Source organism: Bombus flavifrons, chromosome 9 (assembly GCF_040668555.2).
Source record: "Bombus flavifrons isolate JBK064 chromosome 9, iyBomFlav1_principal, whole genome shotgun sequence".
In the NCBI taxonomy this organism is placed as follows: Eukaryota; Metazoa; Arthropoda; class Insecta; order Hymenoptera; family Apidae; genus Bombus; species Bombus flavifrons.
The window spans coordinates 7,417,763-7,439,209 of NC_138450.1; the positions used below are offsets into that span (position 1 = coordinate 7,417,763).

A 21,447-nucleotide genomic window follows, 5' to 3' on the forward strand; every position below is an offset into this window, starting at 1 on the left:
CACCGATGAAAGTATGTTTGAGATTGCAACCAATAATTGCCAGAAACTTGCCAGATATTTGAAGTAAACGAATCACGGTGAATTACTTTGGTTACTTAAAAATTAATGCAAGTGAAATATATGTTCGATGGAATATTGATATCGATGCACTGAGCATAATTGAACACCACGATCTACTGAAACGTACCAATACTATTAATGTTGGCATACACAACATAACCAACCTATTACCATGACCTTTGATGCGTCTAAGATCGATACACATTACTAGCTATCACCAGTATGTATCGCTACATATATTCTACGCATCGTGATTGGATGAGGGAAACATATTCCTGAGATGATGAACCGCAGAACCTGAACAATATTTAAGAATTGACTTGTGGAACGTTATTACTCCCTATGGAATGTTATTCTCATTGCAATTTCATGGAACGATTTCTACCTTTATCCATCGACCATATTAACAGATTCATAGGGATTCAATGATAATTTCTTATTACCATATTATTACCATATGTACTATGTAACATGAAATTGCTACGAAAGTTAATTTAGTTATTTATGAATCTTCGAACCGAAAATTTAGAAAAATTCTTTTCGCGCAATTTAATCTGTTTATATTAACGATAATCATTTTTTTTCTTAGTCGACCTGATCTGTATGGAATATAACCTTTATTACTGAAATAAATTAGCAATGAAATCTGAGATAATTGATGGGAACGAAAAAAATTGGATGTTATCATAGTAGAAGAAAAAATGAATATTACATCATTCAAAAATATTGTATATAACTTTTGTTATCAAACGCTAGAAGACCGTCCTCTTATTCGTGGAATTGAATTTGACAAAAGTGTAATTTCGTTTAAACATAACAGTTACAATTGCTTTGTGACTCTATTCTTATTACTCTTATTACATACGGAATGTTATTTATGCACTGGTAATACTCATTCGTCTACAAATCTAATTTCTAAAACCATACACGTTTCAAGATCTAGATCATATAGATATAAAAAAAGTAACATAAAATTTTGAGGTATAAATAAAATAAATGTACTTATATACTAGAAAACTCCTTCTAGTCAGCTCCTGTATTGTACAATCCTACACTATTGCGAGTATTCAATAAACTCGAGTCTCAAAAGTATAGTTCTTAACATATACCCTATTACGCACACTTGCGCAACATCAGCATACTGTGGAAATTGCAAAAATCAGAAAGATTACTCAAATACCTTACAGAAATGGATTTCGTATAATTTTCTATCGGATTTTCTTCTAATATCATAGCACATATATAAAATCTAATAATAATAAGTATAATCTAAGAGAAAATTTGTATCTTGTTAACTTGTGGCATTCATTACTTCTTTTATTACAGCTTCTTCAAACCGTTTAACATTATTATATATTTTATATTAAATTGTATATCGCTTTCGAAATTTAGAATAACGAAACGAATCTGTATCAACAATATTGCACAAATAACCTAAGAAACAAGCAATCAATTCGTAGCAAGTGACTTCTACGGCTTACAGCACCTTACTACAGCATTACATTTTACATTAAATCAAGGCGTACATCCATTACTATAATATTTGAAGATACAAATTTATACTTTCCGACAATTATTGTAGTAAGTTCTCTGTAGTAAGATAGATTGCATATGATATAATTCTATTCTAAAATACAAGTTTATTAATATTAAGGCATGGAAATAGCAAATGTTTGTTCTCATTAAACTGATTTTAAGTTAAAATTTCCAAACTTAAGTTTGTCTCAGAAACTTTTCACTTATATCACCTAGCGTATTTCTTGACTCATTCTATTAGTCCTTGCTAAATCCACGAACTACAAATACCTTCTTCTAAGAAACAAACGAACCGTATTCGACATAAAAACCTCAAGAGTCTAAAAAAAAAAAAAAAAGAAGCAATATAAAATTCAACGAAACACCTGATTGAAATCGCGTCAAAGGACGTGTTTTACAAAGAATAACAAGAAGGAAATCGACAAAGGCGGCTTCCACTTGTACCCAACCTGGCCGCGCCATGCTAAATTCCGGCAAGCGATACTACTCCCGCAACTGGAAATTGTCTGGTCTTCTTCTCTCATTGTTAATTCCCTGTTCGCGCCGTAAAAGCAACGCTTTCGTACACACGGCGACTTTTCTCTCAGCTAAAAGGGAAATCCCCCGAGGCCTTGGGGACACGGAGTGGCGAAAACGAGGAAAGGACGCAGCAGAAGTTGTCACCAGGAAAATTTCTCGATGGAACGAAATAAAGAAACGAATTCGACCTGTGTGTACACTATCGTTCGTAAATATCCGAATATTTCGTAATATCGTTCGTAATATCCGAAAGCCAGTAAAATACATCAATTAATGAAAAACTAATAGATGAAACTAACAGCAACACATCACTAGATTGTGGATTTTTTATTTATGAGAAATTTAATTGTGAAAAAATACGCAGAATGCATATCATTTTCGAAGATGCGTAAAATATCTAAAATATAGTGCTTGTTATAGTATTTAACAAATAAAATAATAGTCTACTTAAGTTTGACTATTTCAAACATACTTGTGTATTTGCACAAATGTTGCATTAGCTTATTCGAAAAGTTCATAAGGAAATTACAAATAAATTTAACATTCTGTTAAATGGCATATACGTTGTATCTTTCCATGGGACTTTTCCAAAAATCGTTTATGCTAAATATTTCCTAGCCTCTACGTATATATCTACAGATTTGCCTCGTGCTTAACCAATCGTGATAGTTGAATCTCATTAGAATGCTAATGGGGTTTCGAAATGTTTCGCAATGTATTCATAAAACGTTTCTACACAGGTGTTGGAACACTTTCGCGAGTTACTGTACTCGATATGGCGCACAGAAAGGGGTGAATAAAATAGAAAAAATTGAAAGACGAAGATGGAGAAGAAATGGTAAGAAGAAAGAAAGGGAGAAAAGGAAGAAAAGGGAGAACAGACTCGGAAAATTCTCCGACGCCTTTTCGCTAACGCGGCACAAGGCACTGATCTTTATGGGTTTCCATATTTTACGAGAAATACAAGCGTAGTTTCTTCGGGTGGCCCGAGGCGCCTACGCGACGTATTGTTCCGGTTTCTATGAAACGTCGCTACGCTATCGGCTCGATTCCGAACATACAAGGGATGGATCGTGGAAGAGACGCGTTTATGATACTTCGAACCACTCAATCCGGATGCTCGACGGATCGATAGGATCCACTTCTTTGACTATCCGTTTGTAACGGACGATTCTTGCTACGGTATATAAGGCGATATACGGAGTTTGTTTTACACAAACGTGAAAGTCAAACTTCTCGACAGGATGATCGAAGGGAGAAGTTTCCGTTTATAACAGATAATCGAGACGATGGAGTCTTTGTCACTGAATAATTGGTATACAGATCCTCGAACGTACGTAAGGCACACTTTCGTCAAGTGTTAAGATACTTGCTGGTCTCGCATGAAATGCGATAATTAGCCTGATTTATTAGGTGAAAATGTTGTATTCGTGCAAAATAACTATATGGAACGCAGGACAAAAATTTGTAGAAATGTTAATAGAATCATGTGAAGGAATACACAGAATAATGTGAATAGGATTATAATCCTAGTAACTGTAAGAGTAGCGAAGATATCCAAACAAATTTGGTAGAATTCTTTCAGAATACAAATAGTTAATTAAAGACAAATGAATGGAAGATTTCGTTAAAATCTACCAATAAAGATTATAACTTCGAATATGTGTACAACCGTAAAAAAAGAAAAATTCCAGTAAGCATCTCATTTAGCAAGCAAAGATAGCGATACTTAATCGAAAAATTGTTTTCTTACTCATTTCATTTCCAACACATTTACCCTATATTACGAAGGAACGAACAACAAATATTTAAATTTAAAAAATTCCAATCATAAAGTGCACACAGTACAAAAGTACAAGTAGAAAAATCCTGTACCATCAATTTACCAACCTGGGTTTATAATCTTTCATACATCTCATTGTCAGTGATATTGTCCGTGATATCTTGCCTCATTCGACACGACGTATCGTGGACAAATGTTTAGCTGCAAAAGGGTTGCAACCTTTTAGCGTGGGAGAGCACAAAGTATTCGTGGCGATGAACACGCGCGAATGCACTGCGTTCGCAATAAGGGAACGGCTGCAAATTCCATTTAAACAGAGGGCAGGAGGGGGTTCAATGTTTGCAAGCTGCGGAGCTTATTGTATCTATCGGTCTACCAACACTGACGACGCAATAGCACACGTACGAGGTATTTGGCGTGAATATAGTCAAAGTGGAAACACGTTTTCTCGTTACGAAGCGACCTCATGAGAAAGACTTCTTTCTCAAACGATATATCGCGGCGTAATGCTTGTATCGTGCGCATAAAAGCACGCCTAGTACACAGCGGGACGTAGCGCATTGTTTCGTCTCAGCACGAACCGCTTGTTAAAGTTAAAAATATCCGGCGGAGGCGCGCAACGAGAAGAGAACCGAAGAGAGGATCGTCCGGAGGAGAGAATGAGAGACCATACCGACTGGCAGTGTTCGTTCACCTCAAGTCATCGTTCGACCACTCTCGATTCGCTCCAGCCGAAGGCCGTTCATGCGAATTCCGCTACTTCCCTTGGTAAAATATTTGCCTTAATTTCGAGCGTCGGCGGCGCTCTGGAGAAACGAATCGAACCCAGTTACGGGTCTTGGGTGCACGCAAATGCTGCGCCAAGTCGACGTGCAAACAGATGAAGGAACACCTGATGCGCGGTACGCTTCTCACGGAGATACTACAAATCGAGAACCTTATGAGCTGCTGCGAGTTTATGGTCTGACGCGTTCTCGAACAAATGGGTGAAGATCTGGCTAATTAAGTTATTCTTGTCTTTCGAGTTTATTAAGTAATTTTGGAAACTTTTAGTCCTATATTATGATTCTTATGACACGATCAGGTTGCGGATTTTAATATGTTCGAAGGAGATTTAAATGAACGGTAAAAACATATGTGCGTATTATAGGTAGATTGTGAATATTCATATAGATATTTATGGGGATTTTGAAAAACGTACAGGATACACACAACATGGAAAAATATATGGAATATTCAAAGCATTTAGATATTTAATGGAGTTGAGTAGAACAAATCTCTATTTATAACCATAAAATGTTTTAAAGTATATCAAAAGGAAAATCATATTGTTTAACGAACAGATTAATATTTCTCTCAATACTGATCAATGAAATTTCAATACCTAATCCGGTAAACGTATCTGTATTTTTTAGAGACACTGAAAATCTAATCTCTAGTTAGAAGCATACAACGTGTTCCATTAGTAGAAGAGAAAAAAAAATAAAATTCCAGGAATCCCATAGACGAACATACGGTCCGCCTCCGGGACGAAACGACTTCTAGCTATGGATAAGTTTCTTACGTTTCAGAACTCTGAGGACCATCTGTTGCTCAACTTAAAAATGACATCCGGTGCCATGATTCCTTCCCCAGCTATTCCCTCATTCTACCAATTGTAATAACACTTCGCCATCGAATTATTTAGGTCATTGATTATACGATACCAAAGACAGGAAAAATCTGTTTGTAATAAATATTGAATGTTTAAAATTGTTTTTGATATCGCATTGGTCAAACAAGAGAAAGAATTGTAATAACAGAAAAATGTATATTAACGAAAATGAACTGCGATGATTTTGTATTCTATGTGCCATTACAATAATTTGAAAAAGTAATACATTGAGAAATATTAGAAATAGAAATGTAATTTTCAGTTTTTTATAACACAAATATACAGTTTTCAATGAACTTTAAAATGTTGCTACAGAAGATAACCTGATAACTGTGACTAATTAAGTCATTTAATTGATTGCAGAACAAATTTTGTGAATTGGTTTGTATCTGTTATTTGAAGTCACCTTGCAGTCAAAAATCCTATTATATTTTATGCTAATTTTGCAGCTTTCGTTTCATTGAGACACGCCTGTCATTGGAAAAAATGTATTGTTCGTGGTTGCTGAAACGATCATATTACAATAATGACACCATATACCGAGTGTATCATTGATGGTACGGAACAGATATCAGTATGATTAATATCAAACCAAAAACAAGTATTAAATTATCTAACTTCCTGATGTTTCAAAATACCATTTAAATTCAAAAAACGAATCTGAATGTTTGTTTAACGTTATCAAGGATTGAAAATTTTGAACCTGGATTTGTTTGAAATATTTCATTCAAATTAAAATTCAATTCAATTCATTCCTCGAATTATAATATTATCAATGTTGTACTTGCTATAAATAACAATAATAACTGTCTATACGCAAAATGAAATTGCTCGTGAAAAAAGAAAACCTGTTCACCAAATATTACACACGCATATAAATAAAATAATATTTCATAAAATATTTTGATTGTACATATACTTATCACGTTTACCCCATAAATAACCGACATGAAGAAAAAAAAAATCGGCAGAAAATTTTCGACGCAGGTTACAGATTCAAATTCCCTCGTCCGAAATCTCATATCCGGAATAATTACTTCCCACGCGTTTTTCTTTTTTAATTCCGAAAGATAATATTTATTCACATTTCCTGTTCGTTCCTCCGGCATTTATCATATGCACATACACTCATGACCGACAAGAAGAGGGCTCAACCGCTTCCCAACAGGAAAAACAGGGGAATCATTGGCGCGTAATGGCGTTAATGTTAAACAGAATTTTTAAAGGCCAACAGCAACAGAAATTACTTTGTCATTCTGAATTAATTATTTGAATTAGTTTCACGTTAAACAGATTTCAAAGAAAACAGCATCTTCTTCATACTTATATTAGGTTGTCCGAAAAGTGTCTTTCTTTTACAGACACGTCTTTACAACAACGCATCTTTATACAAACATGAAACCTAATCTGCCACACGTTGTGATCTTTATTTTGGTAGAACAAAATGGATCATACGTAATTCGATAAAATAATATAAAACGGAAAATGTTGTGCATCCATTATTTCCTTATAAAACGAAAGAAACTTTTCGGACGACCTAATAAGAATGGAGTTTGGCAAAAATGTAATTTTGTTGAAACACAACAGTTACAATGGAAACTCTCATAAGAAAAATGATCCCTGTTTATGTTTGTCTGCATTACAAGACTCGATTCTCGTGATGTTGGTAAAATTTGAAACAACTCGGAAAATGTATATAGGAGTTACAAGATGTTTACTACAAACATGTATTTACACTAAAAAATCAGCATACAGCTAGAATAGTTTGCTCAAGTATAATAATACCCAAGCGTTAAAGAGATAATCTCACTGAATATTGAGATTTATTAATACAGCGAATAATAAACTGTTCAAATACTGCGAGGTATATACTTTCAATAAATATTTTATAACTTTTATACACATTTTCAAATGCGTTTCAAATTTTAATAATACGAGCGAGATAAGTGCGGTAATTGTGTCTCGTTACGGTGCTAATGAAATTTCAAAATATTTTGTTACATGCTAAACATATATGTTTATGTAATATGTTTGTTATATGTTGTAATATGTTGATAAAAAGTTTCTACAAGTATTCAAATACCCTATTACGTATGCACATTTGTGCAACACCGGTATACCTATAGAGAAACGAGGAAGTCATTGGAGCGTAATGGCGTTAATATCAAACAGAATCTTCGAAGGCCAACATGGTCGTTATCATGAACGAACGTGTATTGTACACACAAGCGTAACCAATCTACCTGTTTGCACCTGGCTGCCATCGACATGAATGGAACTTAGCGGGACTTAACGTAGGCATTGTACAAAAAAAAGTGAAAGGCAAGGCCACTTGCTGGCAGAAGCTGAGCCTTGGTGATGAAAAGAGAATGAGAGAGTGGAGGGCGGAAACTGGGAACGGCTTTGACATTGGCAATGACCGTTTCAGTTACGCGGTTGACCGTGTAGCACCACGACTTTCCAGGGAAGAACGGGTGAAATGGAACAGCGCAGCGCGAGGAATTCATGCGTTCCCGATACTCCAAACGAACGAAACAATAGACGAATTAGACGCTTATGACAGCGATGGAGACTATTGTTAATCCGTGTCACATCAAAACCATTGTACATTATATCGACATGTGTAATCTGATTTCACATGCTATATTCTCTATTACATGGCACTCTATTTTACAGCTACGAACGCAAATGTAAATATATACAATATATATGTATGTGTGTATCATGGCTAAATGTGATTTTGTACGGCTTACAATTTCGTATTGCTTTAAACAATGAACCGCGATGTAATAGGATAATTTGCAATTTATACGATAATTTGTAATTTATAGGACAATCTCGTATGGAAAATTGAGAATATGTGAAATTTTATAAAATGTAATTTTCAACATATACGAAAGAGTATAATAGCTTTAACAAAAATATCCCTTGTATTTTATCCGAAGCTTGTTTTCTCGCTCATAGGAGTTACAGTCTACTGGGCAAATACGGCACATACGTATAAGATTTTTCTGAAAATACGAGAAGTTGAAAGGAAATAGAAATTGATCCCGAGTTAGCTTTCGTTGCAGACGTGATCGAGATAGTCGAATAAAATATTCTTGTGGAAAGTAGTGAATGAAAGGTTAATAAAGGTTTGTACGTGTAAAGAAGGCCATTATCCTTCATGTTTAAAAGACGTAGAATCGAATTAATTGCATCTTCTATTAATAGGTATACCGTAATCTGTGAACGAATATTAGGAAATATATCACCAAAAGTATTGTATATCGTGTTACTATGTTATATATGTGTTATATAAATAATGTATTGGACAGCAATTATACAAACTAATAACATAATATTATTCCTCTAGTTAAAAGTCCTATTGATATTTTTAGTGTCTGCATAAATTATTCAAAATTGATCCATTTTCTCTTGAAAGTTTCTTCATTGGCTTTAAACTTAGCGGTAATGTTACTTCATAAGTAATCAATCCTTCTATATTTGCTGATATAGCTTGAAGCATATCGTGTAATATTACCTTGAAAATTTATTATACCTCGGGATCACAGAAAACGATGAAACCTAAACGATTCCTTCACATTTATACTCATAATTTAATATTTTTCAGTAATGAAATGTATTTTTCAGTTCACGTATAAATTCATTTTACGAAACCTAAATTTATAATTCCAATTTATAATTTTTCTACAAATTTTTATGAAAAGATCGAATAAAGTGTGTTTATTGTACTTTACACGAATAAACTCGATTTTAGAGCCGCAAATCAATGTCAGAAACCTCTAGATTCGAGCAAACAAGCATCGTGTCGTGGGACAAAATTAAAAGCTGTACGTTCCACGACCGCGAAAAGGTTAAAAGCCGGACCGAATCATATTTCTCAGTGATAAAAAGAATCGTGGAAGTTCGGTGCCGAGCATGGAATGAAATAAAAGCTGTGAAAATCGAGTTCGGGGACCAGCGGCAGCAAGTAGTTTGTTGAATCGATCGAAGTGAAAACTAGCCCCAAGCGAAAACGTCCTGACGATTTTTGTCGCAGCAACAAGTTGGTGGGTGGGATCCATTCGGCCTGCCTTCGAAGCTGGATACGCATTATTGTAATATTCAGCGAGATGAATTCAAAGCCGCCAAAGGAATCTCCGGGGGATTTAATGTAGATCAGTCCATTTAACTAAACGTGAAACGCGATCCGTGGAAGACTGGGCGCCTCCGGTTATAGAACTCACCTTTTTAAACGAGATCGCGTGAAAAATTGACTCGATCGTCGAGCGAATAATATCGAACGATTCGTGAAATAAAATTTCTAGAAAATTTCCTCCGGTTTTTGAAGATATTTTAAACGAAAAGCGAGAAAAATATGATGCATTGTTTTTTGTAAAATTTATTAATAAATTTAATTGGAAATGGGACAACTTTGTGTGTATAGTGTGATTTTTAATTTGTGTGATTTTTTGATAAAATTTAACAACAGTATAAGGGTATTGTCAAACTTCCACAATCGACTGAAGATTGAATATTTTAACGAAATTCTTTAACGAAAGTTTGCCTGTATCTCTCAAAATCTACATTATTTGTAGAAAATTGGATATTTTAGTAAAATATTCGCTTTTGATGAAGATTTGCAGAAAAGGTTTGTCCACTTATGCAGTAATTGTTTTACATAGTCGTTACATTTCACCCTAAATTCACAAAAATTTTTCAGATTCTTTATATAGTTTGAAGAACCTCATGTTTCACTAATTTTCAATCCTTAAAATAATGTTCCTACTATTTGCATTAAAAATAATAAAACATATGGTTGTAACATAGAGTTATTTTGTTTTTATATCTGCATACTGCATAGTATATCGATATAAATAAGAACAGAACGAATTTATGTTGTCAATCTACACAGAACATGAAGAACAATGAAATAAAGATAATAAAAATGTTAAACAAATATATGAACTAGTACGGAAGTATCTAACGCAAAAAATTGGGCAATTTAACAAATTTATTTAATATCTAAAAAAACATTCGGGAACATCAAAACCTTTCTACAGAAATATTCATCTAATAAAGTGCACGAACAATTGCTCCGCTATTTAATTAATTAATCTCTCGCTATCTTAAATGAGAAAAGATTGACAATTTATTCACACAAAAACTTTTGTAATAGCAAATTTTCTCTTTTATCGGCTAATTATACTTCCCTTGTGTAATCTAAGGTGTGGGAACACTGCAAGAAAAAAAGAATCGAGTCGATGGACGCAAAGAAAAGAGTCGAGTGACTCTCGATTTTATGTCAGCCAGCCTCTTTTATTGCGTCATTAATTAACAGAATGATGTGAGATGGTGCGTAAACCTCACCATAAAGGTTAGCACACGGAGAAGACCCTAAAATTAAATGATTCACTCGTGTCGACAAAAAACCTATTAGAGTTTCTATTGGTAATTTGACGGTGACATAAAAATAAATTCCGAACGTGATAATACCACTCAACACTAAAATCCACGTAAATAGAGTCTCATACGATTTTGTTATGAAATGTTACAATCAATTTTACATAATACTAAGCAGATAAATTAATCCAAATAATATATTAATATATATTAATATGTTAGTTATTATATAAATTAATAACAGTTATATTAATATAACTTTTATGAAAATTCTCCGCTAATTCAAATATATTTAGAGTTCAAAATTAAACTGTTTCACCATTCGAAGTTTTTCGTCCTCCATTATACATTTTGTTAAAACTACTTCACGGAAGAAAACACGATATCATGAAAGATTCCGTCATAACCTCTGCTAACAAGGTTAACCATGCAAATTAAAAGTAACCTTCATGGACCGATTGAATGCGTCAGAAACGTGCAACATATTTTATTTCGTCGTATTTAATTTCATTCGGGATTCTCACAAATACACAATATACGGTGTTATCTTGTTACAGTAGACAATACTTGACACTACGCAAGGTCGCAAGTCTTTCAATCGTTGCGAACTAATGAACAAAAAGTACCCGTCTGTGGTATATTTATTTACTTCGTTTACGTGTGAAGCGACTCTATGTGTTGAAGTAAATATATGTTTCGCCAAGGCACGAATGTCGAAGGACACGTAACACGTTCGAATAGAGAAACAACGCGCAACGAAAACATTTAATCCCAAACGAATGCGTAGTACGCGTGAGAGAGACGGACAAGACGTAAAAAATTCTTACCTGGGACAAGTCGGAGTCGTCGCGAATCTTGGCATCCATGGTTACAGTGGCGATGATTCCGGTCGCAGAGACGATCAGGATAATCACCGCGGTGAACAGATAGTTGCCAGTTGACGACATAGTTCCCCGTGAAATGTTCACTGAACCGAACAAAGAATGTCACACCCGAAATTCACCAATCCACTATACGAGACGGTAATTTCGTACTGACGACACAGTGAGAATAAACGAACGCAAGAAAGATTGAAGAGGATCACGGGTCGATATACGCGCTCCTCCGGCACAACGACGTCGTCGATAGGTCGAGAGCGCGATCGAGACTGTTTTGAAAGTCAGCGACCCAACGGTCGCACGGCACGCGCACTGTCCGATGCACGCGCGTTATTTGAAATAAAGAAGATGCTTACGTGCTTCGTCGACCACGAAACGACAAGCTCGTGGAAACCGAACGACGAGATCGCTCGGTGTCACGAGAAATCAAGGATCAACGCACAAGACGAGTCACGAGAGAAGCGAACGTACCGACTGACTCTCTACACTCTTTTCGTAGGACGTGTCAACGATACGGAGGATGGCGCGGAACTGCGCCCTCTCCATGCCTGGACCCCCGTAACCCCCACCACACCACCGAAACGAGTCTTCGGTATACCGTACTGTCGTCTCCCCTCCGTCGCGGCCGACTTTCCCCCTCCCTAGCGCCATTCGCGTTGCCCGTACAGTTCGCCGCGACACACATTAAAACACACCCGCATCGCGATCCGAACTCGTGAGTAGGCAACGGTCATTCAATTCTCTCTTTCGCAAGTAGTTTCTGGCCACGATTTATTCCAAGTCATATTTTCCGTATAAATATTGGAAATAATATGGATTCGACGTTTGATAAATAACGTGTTCCGATGAGATTGATTGAAACGAACGAGCGAACAGCGGGACAAAGTGATTTATTCGAAAGAACGATTCGATGCTCAGATATTGAATGTATGTTTCCGCGGAATGAGATTCGAACGGTCAATGAGCAATTACAAGGGTTTATAAAAATTTCGTTTCTGTTGTAAGTTTTATTGAGACTTTGTGGAAGACATTTTACGTTTGCTGCAATTTTGTGAATTTGACTAGATAATTGTATCAGGTAAATTGTAAAGTGTAGTTTTCTTATTATAGAAGTGATACTTTTTTTTTAAATAAAAACTTGTCCCGAGTTATAGTTGTTTAGTTGTTATATGTATATATGTTATATATCCCTTGTTATAGTTGCAGTTAAGCTGGAATTTGTCGAGTCAGTACGTACTACTATTTCGTACCAAATTGTAATGAATGTTCGTAATTATATTTGTAATAAATGCTACAAAATTCCGATGACTTTATTGTTACTATTAATTGAAAGGAAATAATGAAACATGTAAAATAAAATACATTCATGAGAATATAAGTTATAAATTGTTGAGGATATTGACGAAATATTATTTTTTACTTTATTCGCAACATTTTCCTGCGAAAATAATTGAACTTGACTGGTATTGTAAATATACTCATTAAATTATTTATCTCTCTCAGAATTTATTAAACAATGTTACTCTTTCATAACAAGTAGATAATATTAAAACGTATTTAATAATTGTACCAGAAACATCGCTGTACTAACAGTGAGATGGTAATAGAAAATTGTAAGATTAAAAAGAAATGTAAGAAATCAATTTAACTTGGAAATTGCAACTGTATGCTTTTATTAAAATTCCATAGTTGTTCTACTGTAATGTACTCATCCATGCCATACTGAATTCCTGTTAATAAAAGAGCTTCGAGACACTCACAATTTTTCTGTGGTTATCATGACCTATGATAATTCGCATTTTTGTTCGTTGACCTTATCTCAATTTATAGAATATAAATCAAATGAAATTATGGAACTATCAATCCATTGGAGACAAAGCAAATTTATTGAAAAACGAAAATAAAGTAACATACACATGATTTTCATATTTTTTAAAAAAATTCATTACAGAAATCATACAAAAAAAAAAAAAATGTTTCATTATTTTTAAAAACGGCATCAAATCTGGTATCGTGATTTCTCATCGCTTTAAATTACTATACGCAAGACCATTACAAGGATTAGATATAAGAAGATGTTATCATAGCGTTATACATCAACTTCTTCAAACTATATAAACTAGATGAAAAAGATAATAATGAGAAAGATTATTAAGTAAATCCTTGGAACCTCTTTCCATAACCACAGATAAAAGATAAAATTTAATAACGTAAACTAACTAAAAAAATTGTTGATGAAATATTGCAACGTTGGTCCTTAATCTGTTAATCTTACAAGATCAGCTTATATTTATTGTAAGTATAATTGGAAACGATATTAGTACGAATTTTGGTATCAATTGTTACAATTTATATTCCACACGTAAAATGTTAAGGATGTTGGAAAGAACAGAGATCTTCTGGAAGCCAGCGGTATTCAGAACGACGATCGTCGCGTCGCGCACGTGACGTCATTCACCCTCTCCTTGACCAACCACTACGAACGACGAAATCCCCAACTGCGTCTGCACAAAGAGTGACGTCACGTCTACAGGCTTTTCTCGTTCTGTACGAGACTACGAGAGCTCTTTCAAGAAGCCGCGCGCGTCGCTTCTGCCTTCTTCCTTCTGCTTGGTCGGCGAATCTATGCCACTTGAAGCTGTTAACCAAAAAGCACAAAGTCATGCTACATGAAAAGGTCGTGCACTCTTAACGCTGTTATACCATCCTGCGTTTTTACCGAGGGTTTATATCAGCTTGGAAATCTGTTTCTCGTCGGCCAAGAACAATAATATCATTCACAGTGGCCGATTTACCTAGGTCCTCTGCCAACAGACACGTCCGTCTGATACGTACAACGAGAAACCATGAATTATCGGGGAAAGAACATCGAGACGATTAACCACACGTAGTTCGTGGATGTACGGTTAAATACCCTTACTGATTGCCATTAATTAATTCCGGCTTTACAGCCTCCGACCTTCTTCCGTCTTAGCACGCCCTTAATACGTGCACTCATAGTCGTGACTTCCGTCATTAATAATCTGGCGAACAAGCGGAACCGTAGCAGTCTCGAAAATTGCTCTTTAATATAAAATGCTTGCGGAAAGTCAGCCAAAGAGTAACCCAAGGGAGTAAGTAATTTCCTGGTCAAATTTAAAACATTGCTGTGCGTGGGTCATGCGAGTGGCAAAATTCTCGTTATCGGTTGTATCAGGTTTGGAGGATAGGGCTCGAAGCCGATATAATTGTAAATTCGATGGCAAGTTCACCGACCATTTCCCAGCAGCCTTGGTGGACTTAGGACGATTCTCGAAACCTCCCAGGGCAATGAGGATTAAGGAAAGATCCCGATCGCGAATATAAACGCAATGGGCTTGTGGAACTTCCCTATCGTTCGCCTGTTCCACCGAGAGTCCTGCTAAGTTTGTCCCAATCCCTTAGGTAATTAGTAGTCTAGATACGCCTGTTTGACCTCACCGACGAACCAATTTCGGCTTACTTAAGCAAGTACTCTCACGAGCTTTCATAGCGATCTAGCATGGTACGAAAATCTCGGCCCTTCATATACCTATTCGACGATAACAGATTCAAAAATTCTATTAACCAGATATATATCGAACGAGAGAAGATCATAAATCGCTAGAATAATGCTTAGTGTGCCATGAATCTACGGGACAACAATCTTGATGTTTCGTATATTAGACGATAACAGATTAGAAAATTCTATTAAATGTGTATCGAAGCATCATAATCTCCTAGACTGATGTTTGGCATTCTATGAATTTGATGTTCCGTACCAACGATTTCTATGAGCCAGTTTGATATCTCACCACAGACATTCTAAAACAAAAATAGATAATCCGCGGTCGTGATCGAACGGGAACCATCGATCATGCGATATTCCACACTCGATTGAACAGCGTGGCAACACTGTGTAGCCTTCCTCGAACACGATAGTCTATATTGGCCATAAAGCATTCGCGTGTGACGTTAATTTAAGTTAATACTTTGAATTCCGTTGGGATTTTTGGACGGAGCCGCGGATTCAACGGATGCAAAAATGATCGACACGTTTCATCCCAATGAATCTCCTGATGCGACACATTAAAATGTTGTAAAAACGGAAAAAGGCACTCCGTGTGGCGTCGCGTTGAAATTATCGAACCGCGCGATTCTGCGAGAATTACGGTAGAAACTTTATATCGCGTGAGAATAATCGGACCACGTGGACGGTTTAATGAAACGTTCTATCGAGCCCTGTAACTTTAACTTGCTCTTAACTCGCCAGTTGGAGATTAGTCTTTTCGTCGCCTTGTGAAATTTAATTTTTTTTATAGAACTTTCATTTTAACGTGCATTCAGCGTTATCTCTAAATGGCAAAGGGTAATCTGTACAGCTAAACATGATTTTATCGTCTTTGGTATAAATTAAATATTTCATTCATTTTTCTTTTTTTTTTTGCAAGCTGAATATAGCATGTATATTCATCATATATTAATATTCTTTCAAATAAATAGATAAAAAATAACGAATTGAATATTCTTTGAAATGGATAGATAATTCATGGATTATCTATCTCTTTTTTTTAAAAGCTTTATTCAAATATCGTTCGGAATAATTTTTAAATGTACATATATAGATAATTTAATATTTATAAGCCAATACAAGCTATTAATATTAATCTTCTTTCAGGAGATCCCTTTTTAAAAATTCTGTTTTAAAAGGATCAATATTGCATAATAGGTTTAATATAATCAAGTTACCTTCTACGTGGAATCATACAGAACTTTGAAAATGCGAATGCGTAAAGCCATTAAAAAAAGGATTGAAACTTGTTTAAAATGAAAGGCGCAGATACCATATTTCCAGCAAATTAAATTACAGGCAACTTTCAATACGAGATATGAACAAAGGATATCGTTTTATAGATAACGATTCTTATATGTCTATCATAACAATATTGAAACCTCTGAATTTCTCACGAGAAGAATTTATTTATTTTTTTCTTTTTTTTTTTTTCACGTGGGAAACCAAAAATCCCCAACTCACAGTTTAACTGAACCTTATGCAGTAATTTCTGTGAGAAAAGATCTACCAAAAACGTTCATAAGGAATTGAAACATCCCGGGGCACATTATTTGAAGAAGCTGTCGCCATTGTAGCTAAAGTAGAAGGAGAGACGAGAAACAGTTCACCAGTTTCGTATGTGACAAGGAATCTAGGGAATGCAAGGACATGCTGGTACGTTTCTCAACGGGAACAGTATTCCCTCGATTTTCAGACTGAACGTACTTTGAGAAGAAAAGGTAAGATATGCCTTGACACACTTTAACGTAACCATTTCTGTGGCGAGAACAGACCGTACCGGAAGCCCCCTTAGGGAACTCCCTTGCAAGATGCAGGGAGTCCAAGTTTGCCAACGTTACTTGCTACTTCCGGTAAGGAAGAACGCGCCTGGACTATGGAACTGCGGGCTTGAAGGCAAACCGTCGGGCGGGGCTACATTGAGAAACGTATTTGTAAACATACATCCTACCCATGAGGCTCGAGCAGCCCGTGTCGCAGTAAATCCCGGTACATTAATATTAATGCGTCTTCGGCATGTACAACACACTCGTGCCTTCTACTCAGCTGGTTCTCCACATCGCAGAAAGCATGAGAGTTCAACAGAGTTTACAGCACCAACCGTGTACGGAACCTGAACCTCCTCACAATATCTGCGTTCCGTCTGTCTCGCTTTCATCTCGCAGTCTCGGGTGTTCCTTACGCCTCTCACTCCGAGAAAATCAGCTTAGTTTTTTACTCACGTTTGTCACGCTGATTCTTCGCGGTCTCGTTCAAAAGTGTTTTGGAATTTTTGTGTCTTTGAAGCGAGTAATAGAAGAAAGGGGGAAATGATATGCACGTGTAATTAGTTCTTTAGATTTGTGGTAGTTTTGAAGTCTTTGAGGAATCTTTTAATCCCTTTTGTTTGTAACATAGATGAAACGTGCTCTATTTCGCTATATTTTATTTCTGTACTTTGGATCCATTTCAACCTGTTGAAATTACACACTTGAAAAAAATTTCAAAGGAATATTTGCAGCATTCATGCTTTATGAATATACTTCATCTTTTCAGCAGTTTTAAAGAGTATCAAAATCTTGCTTCAGAGAGCCAAACTTAGCTTTTTAAAAATTTAACTGGTTAGGAATATATCTGAAAATATACGATCAACGCAGAAATGTGTAATAGAAATACATACGAAAAGAAACGATCAACATTGGTCATTAATGACAAATCTTCCCTTTCTGCCTTCATGTTGGCACATTACAAGAGAGTTTGATGAGAAGGCCGGGGCCATTATTGAATCAAGGAAGAGTGAAAGGTGACGTGCGATAATAGAATCCTGTGGAATAGTAAAAATACCGCATTTGCGTCAGTTAGGAAAGTAGAACAATTACACAGGTTGGATGAGCGAATGAAAAGAAATTGTAGTAGCAGAATTATTGGAAATAAAAAGAGTCTACTTTATTTGAATTTATGAACATTTCTGATAAAATTTCCAATTTTCAATACCCAAATATTTCATCTCAATCTTCTTGGAAATAAATTTAAATGCTTTGTACAAATGTGGTATTTCATTAAATTACTTCTTTTTATTTCCCAATATTTTCCGAGTATTAAGAAGCATTTTCATGCGCGAACATTCATTTATCCCTTTTTATCAACAACTAGCAATTTTCCAACATAGAATGCTTACATTTTTCGACACATAAAATTCCAATATTTCTCCATGTTTCTTCGTACGTTTCTCGATGGAACATGGACCATCGTGATGCCATTCCACGACACGTTTCCCCTTGACTCGGGAAAATAATGATCACGCCCAATGGCATGTGAACCAGCACCACATCTCAACATCTTATGTCTAGTATTCCTGTCTTGGAAACTCCATTTTGGAACAATCCTTTCAGTATACATCGTCACGATAATCTCGTTTTATCAAGTCAAATATTATTCCAAATTTATATAGACATAAGTTTACCAATACTTGTACCAATGTGTACTTTCCTCTAACGTCTTGAGCTGTTAGCCTTCTTTCATACTGAGATACACCTATAAGATACGAGTCCACAGATCTTTTACAAAATCATATTAGTGAATATATAATTTTACAAATTATAAGATATGAACTTCTTTTCTGTAATTTTACAATCTTATGCCAAATAGGGAAATCATCTGATTTATAATTTGTTAAATTGACTATAAGTTGCTTGAAAAAAAAAGGGAAAAGAAAATGATTAATCGAACAGAATGTTATATTCGTGTAAGACCGCGATTCGATTCCAACTTGACGGGACTATTATTGTAATATTGATATTAGTTCACGATTTCAAATGGAATAATTCCTAAAACTTTTCGATTATTTCTTAATGGTTTTTCCAAATCTAGCTCATCTTTCACAGGATGTATCTCTAGCGTGAATGGAAAAATTCGATACTACATTACATTTGGGGCTTTTATCCGACAAAAATCTTCATACAAATCCATCGTGATACTGTATCTCTTAAGAATCACAATATGCACATTCCTGTATAATACAGACATCATCGATATCCAATTGTCTATCATACGCATAGATAGCTACACATCCACATATGTCCATCTATGAAGTTGCTCTAACATTCAACTAATCCATCTTCGGAGACATTAAAACGGATAAATCAACAGCGTAGAGTGGCTATCACATAGGTGCTGGAACACTCAATGTGGCGCAATAATCGACCATGTTAAAAGTCCAGCGCGTTGCTAGGTGTCGTGAAGAGATTCCCATGATACACATAGCCGATCAATATCGTATCAAAATCCAGCATTCACCATGTTGTACCGTGTACCAGTGCGAAAGAGGTAGATACATCGTTCTAACACGTACGTTTCTACGTAGGTAGCACGTTATTAAGAGGTCTAACCATATCCAGTTCGCAGAGCGTGATTACATGTGCGAGCCACATTCGCTGGTAGGTGTATGTATGGGCATATGTGGGTAACGACACGATGTTCGACGTTAGGACTGAGGTTCCTTCAGGATGGCTCGTTATGCCAGGCAAACTGCCACGTAGAAACAGAATTTCAGTATCAGGGAGGGACGGCGAGACTGTAGCAACAAGATGTTATCACAATTATTGCTAGCAGAACTACCATCCGCAGGCCGAATGCCGTAAGCCACGTAAGGAATGTTTGGATTAGTTTAGACTCTCTGGTTAAGCCTCCCGTTTTCTGAACTGCCACTCCGTTCCTTGTCCTGGTGTTAAGAACGTCTCGACATCCTGGTACACGATATATTGCCATGTCGAGAATTAATATATTGGACGTAACGTCTCATCAAATTAACGTTTGGTAGGTTCTACGATGGCTGGAGACCGCGTTTAACGCGCATTCATCGTGCACGTAAAGATTGCCTGTCGTAAAGCGCACTGCCAAGCGAATATTCGTGCGCACCGTTGACAGCAAGACGTATCGTATACACGAGGCGTTTCATAAGCCCCTGTGACTATTAGACATTGAGAAATTTCTGAAGGTACAAAGCGAGGGGTATACCCATTACATGCTCATCAAAATGACGTTGTATCAACGATGATGGCGAAATAATGTTTCTTCGACGACGATCGATGCAACGGAAAGTTACCTCGCGTAAGTTTGATACTTGTACTTCTTCATAAAACGTGAATTGTCTTTGGCATCAGTCTGGAAGTAAATGTAAATTTCAGGGGTAGTAGATAACATTGAAGTGAATTGAGAGTTAAATTAGAAGAATTTTTATTAGTTTGCGCATTCTTTTTATGTGTTATTTAAAAATGTTATAATCATAGTTATTAGTGTCATAGACGACCTACAATAAGATTAAATCTTACTTTGTATTTTGTATTTTGCATAATAAAGACCATTAATTGTATTTGTTGGATTTATTGTGTAATAGAAGAAAAATTATAATTGATTTTTTTAATATAGTTGTTGAGGTTATTTGATGTATAAACAGAGAAACTCGTGGATAAATTGTAAGGTAGAAAATATATTTAAATATAAGTGTAATTATAAGTAAAAATACAATTTGAGCTGGTCCACCCCGAAGCCAACCTGTCGCCTGTCTACTGTTTATGTCCTGCTTTCGTCGCAGTCTTTTGTCTATACGCTGTCGATGGCTTCAATGTTTGAGAAAACTAAAAAAACCAGATGTAGAATTTTCTTAGATGTGGTGACCACTTCAACAATAGTTAAGTAAGCTAAAAGTCAAATCTATTTCGAATCGTTGTGGTCTTACTGTATCAGTTAAATTTAAATCTTGCGCGATATTGAGTCTCCTGAAAAACGTTGTATTTGCTTACGCGATTGTGAAATTATTTGATATTAAGTTAATTCGAAAATAACATTCTAATTTTCTTCATCAATACAAGGGTGTGTATAACAATGATGAATTTTATAATGAACAATTTAAAATACCTCCTTCACTTCTAAGAAATTTTAATTTCAAGAGTAACTTATTATGACTTGTTATGATAAGAGAGAGCTCGAAATATTATCGCAATAATTGTACGCAAGTAAATTTAAAGCTGTTGAGCATGCTATTGCTTCATATTAAATAACCGCGATTATGATGTCATTTATAACT

The 21,447-nt window shown here is 35.6% G+C and overlaps 1 protein-coding gene and 1 long non-coding RNA gene across 4 annotated transcripts in view; one reads left to right on the forward strand and one right to left on the reverse strand.

Annotated features, from left to right (window-relative positions):
• Fas1 (fasciclin 1 Fas1 domain-containing) overlaps positions 1-12,359 on the reverse strand; it is a 378,308-nt gene extending 365,949 nt beyond the window's left edge. For all 3 annotated transcript variants that reach the window (XM_069120610.1, XM_069120612.1, XM_069120609.1), the window contains exon 1: positions 11,765-12,359. In XM_069120610.1, the coding sequence (XP_068976711.1) occupies positions 11,765-11,884 (120 nt within the window). In that variant the 5' untranslated portion in view covers positions 11,885-12,359. The remainder of the gene's footprint in view (positions 1-11,764) is intronic.
• Positions 12,360-14,988: 2,629 nt separating this feature from the next.
• Positions 14,989-18,275, forward strand: LOC138183141 (uncharacterized). The gene is made up of 3 exons (XR_011174001.1): positions 14,989-15,238; positions 16,491-17,039; positions 17,157-18,275. It is a non-coding gene; the product is annotated as an uncharacterized LOC138183141 (long non-coding RNA).
• The last annotated feature ends 3,172 nt before the right edge of the window (positions 18,276-21,447 follow it).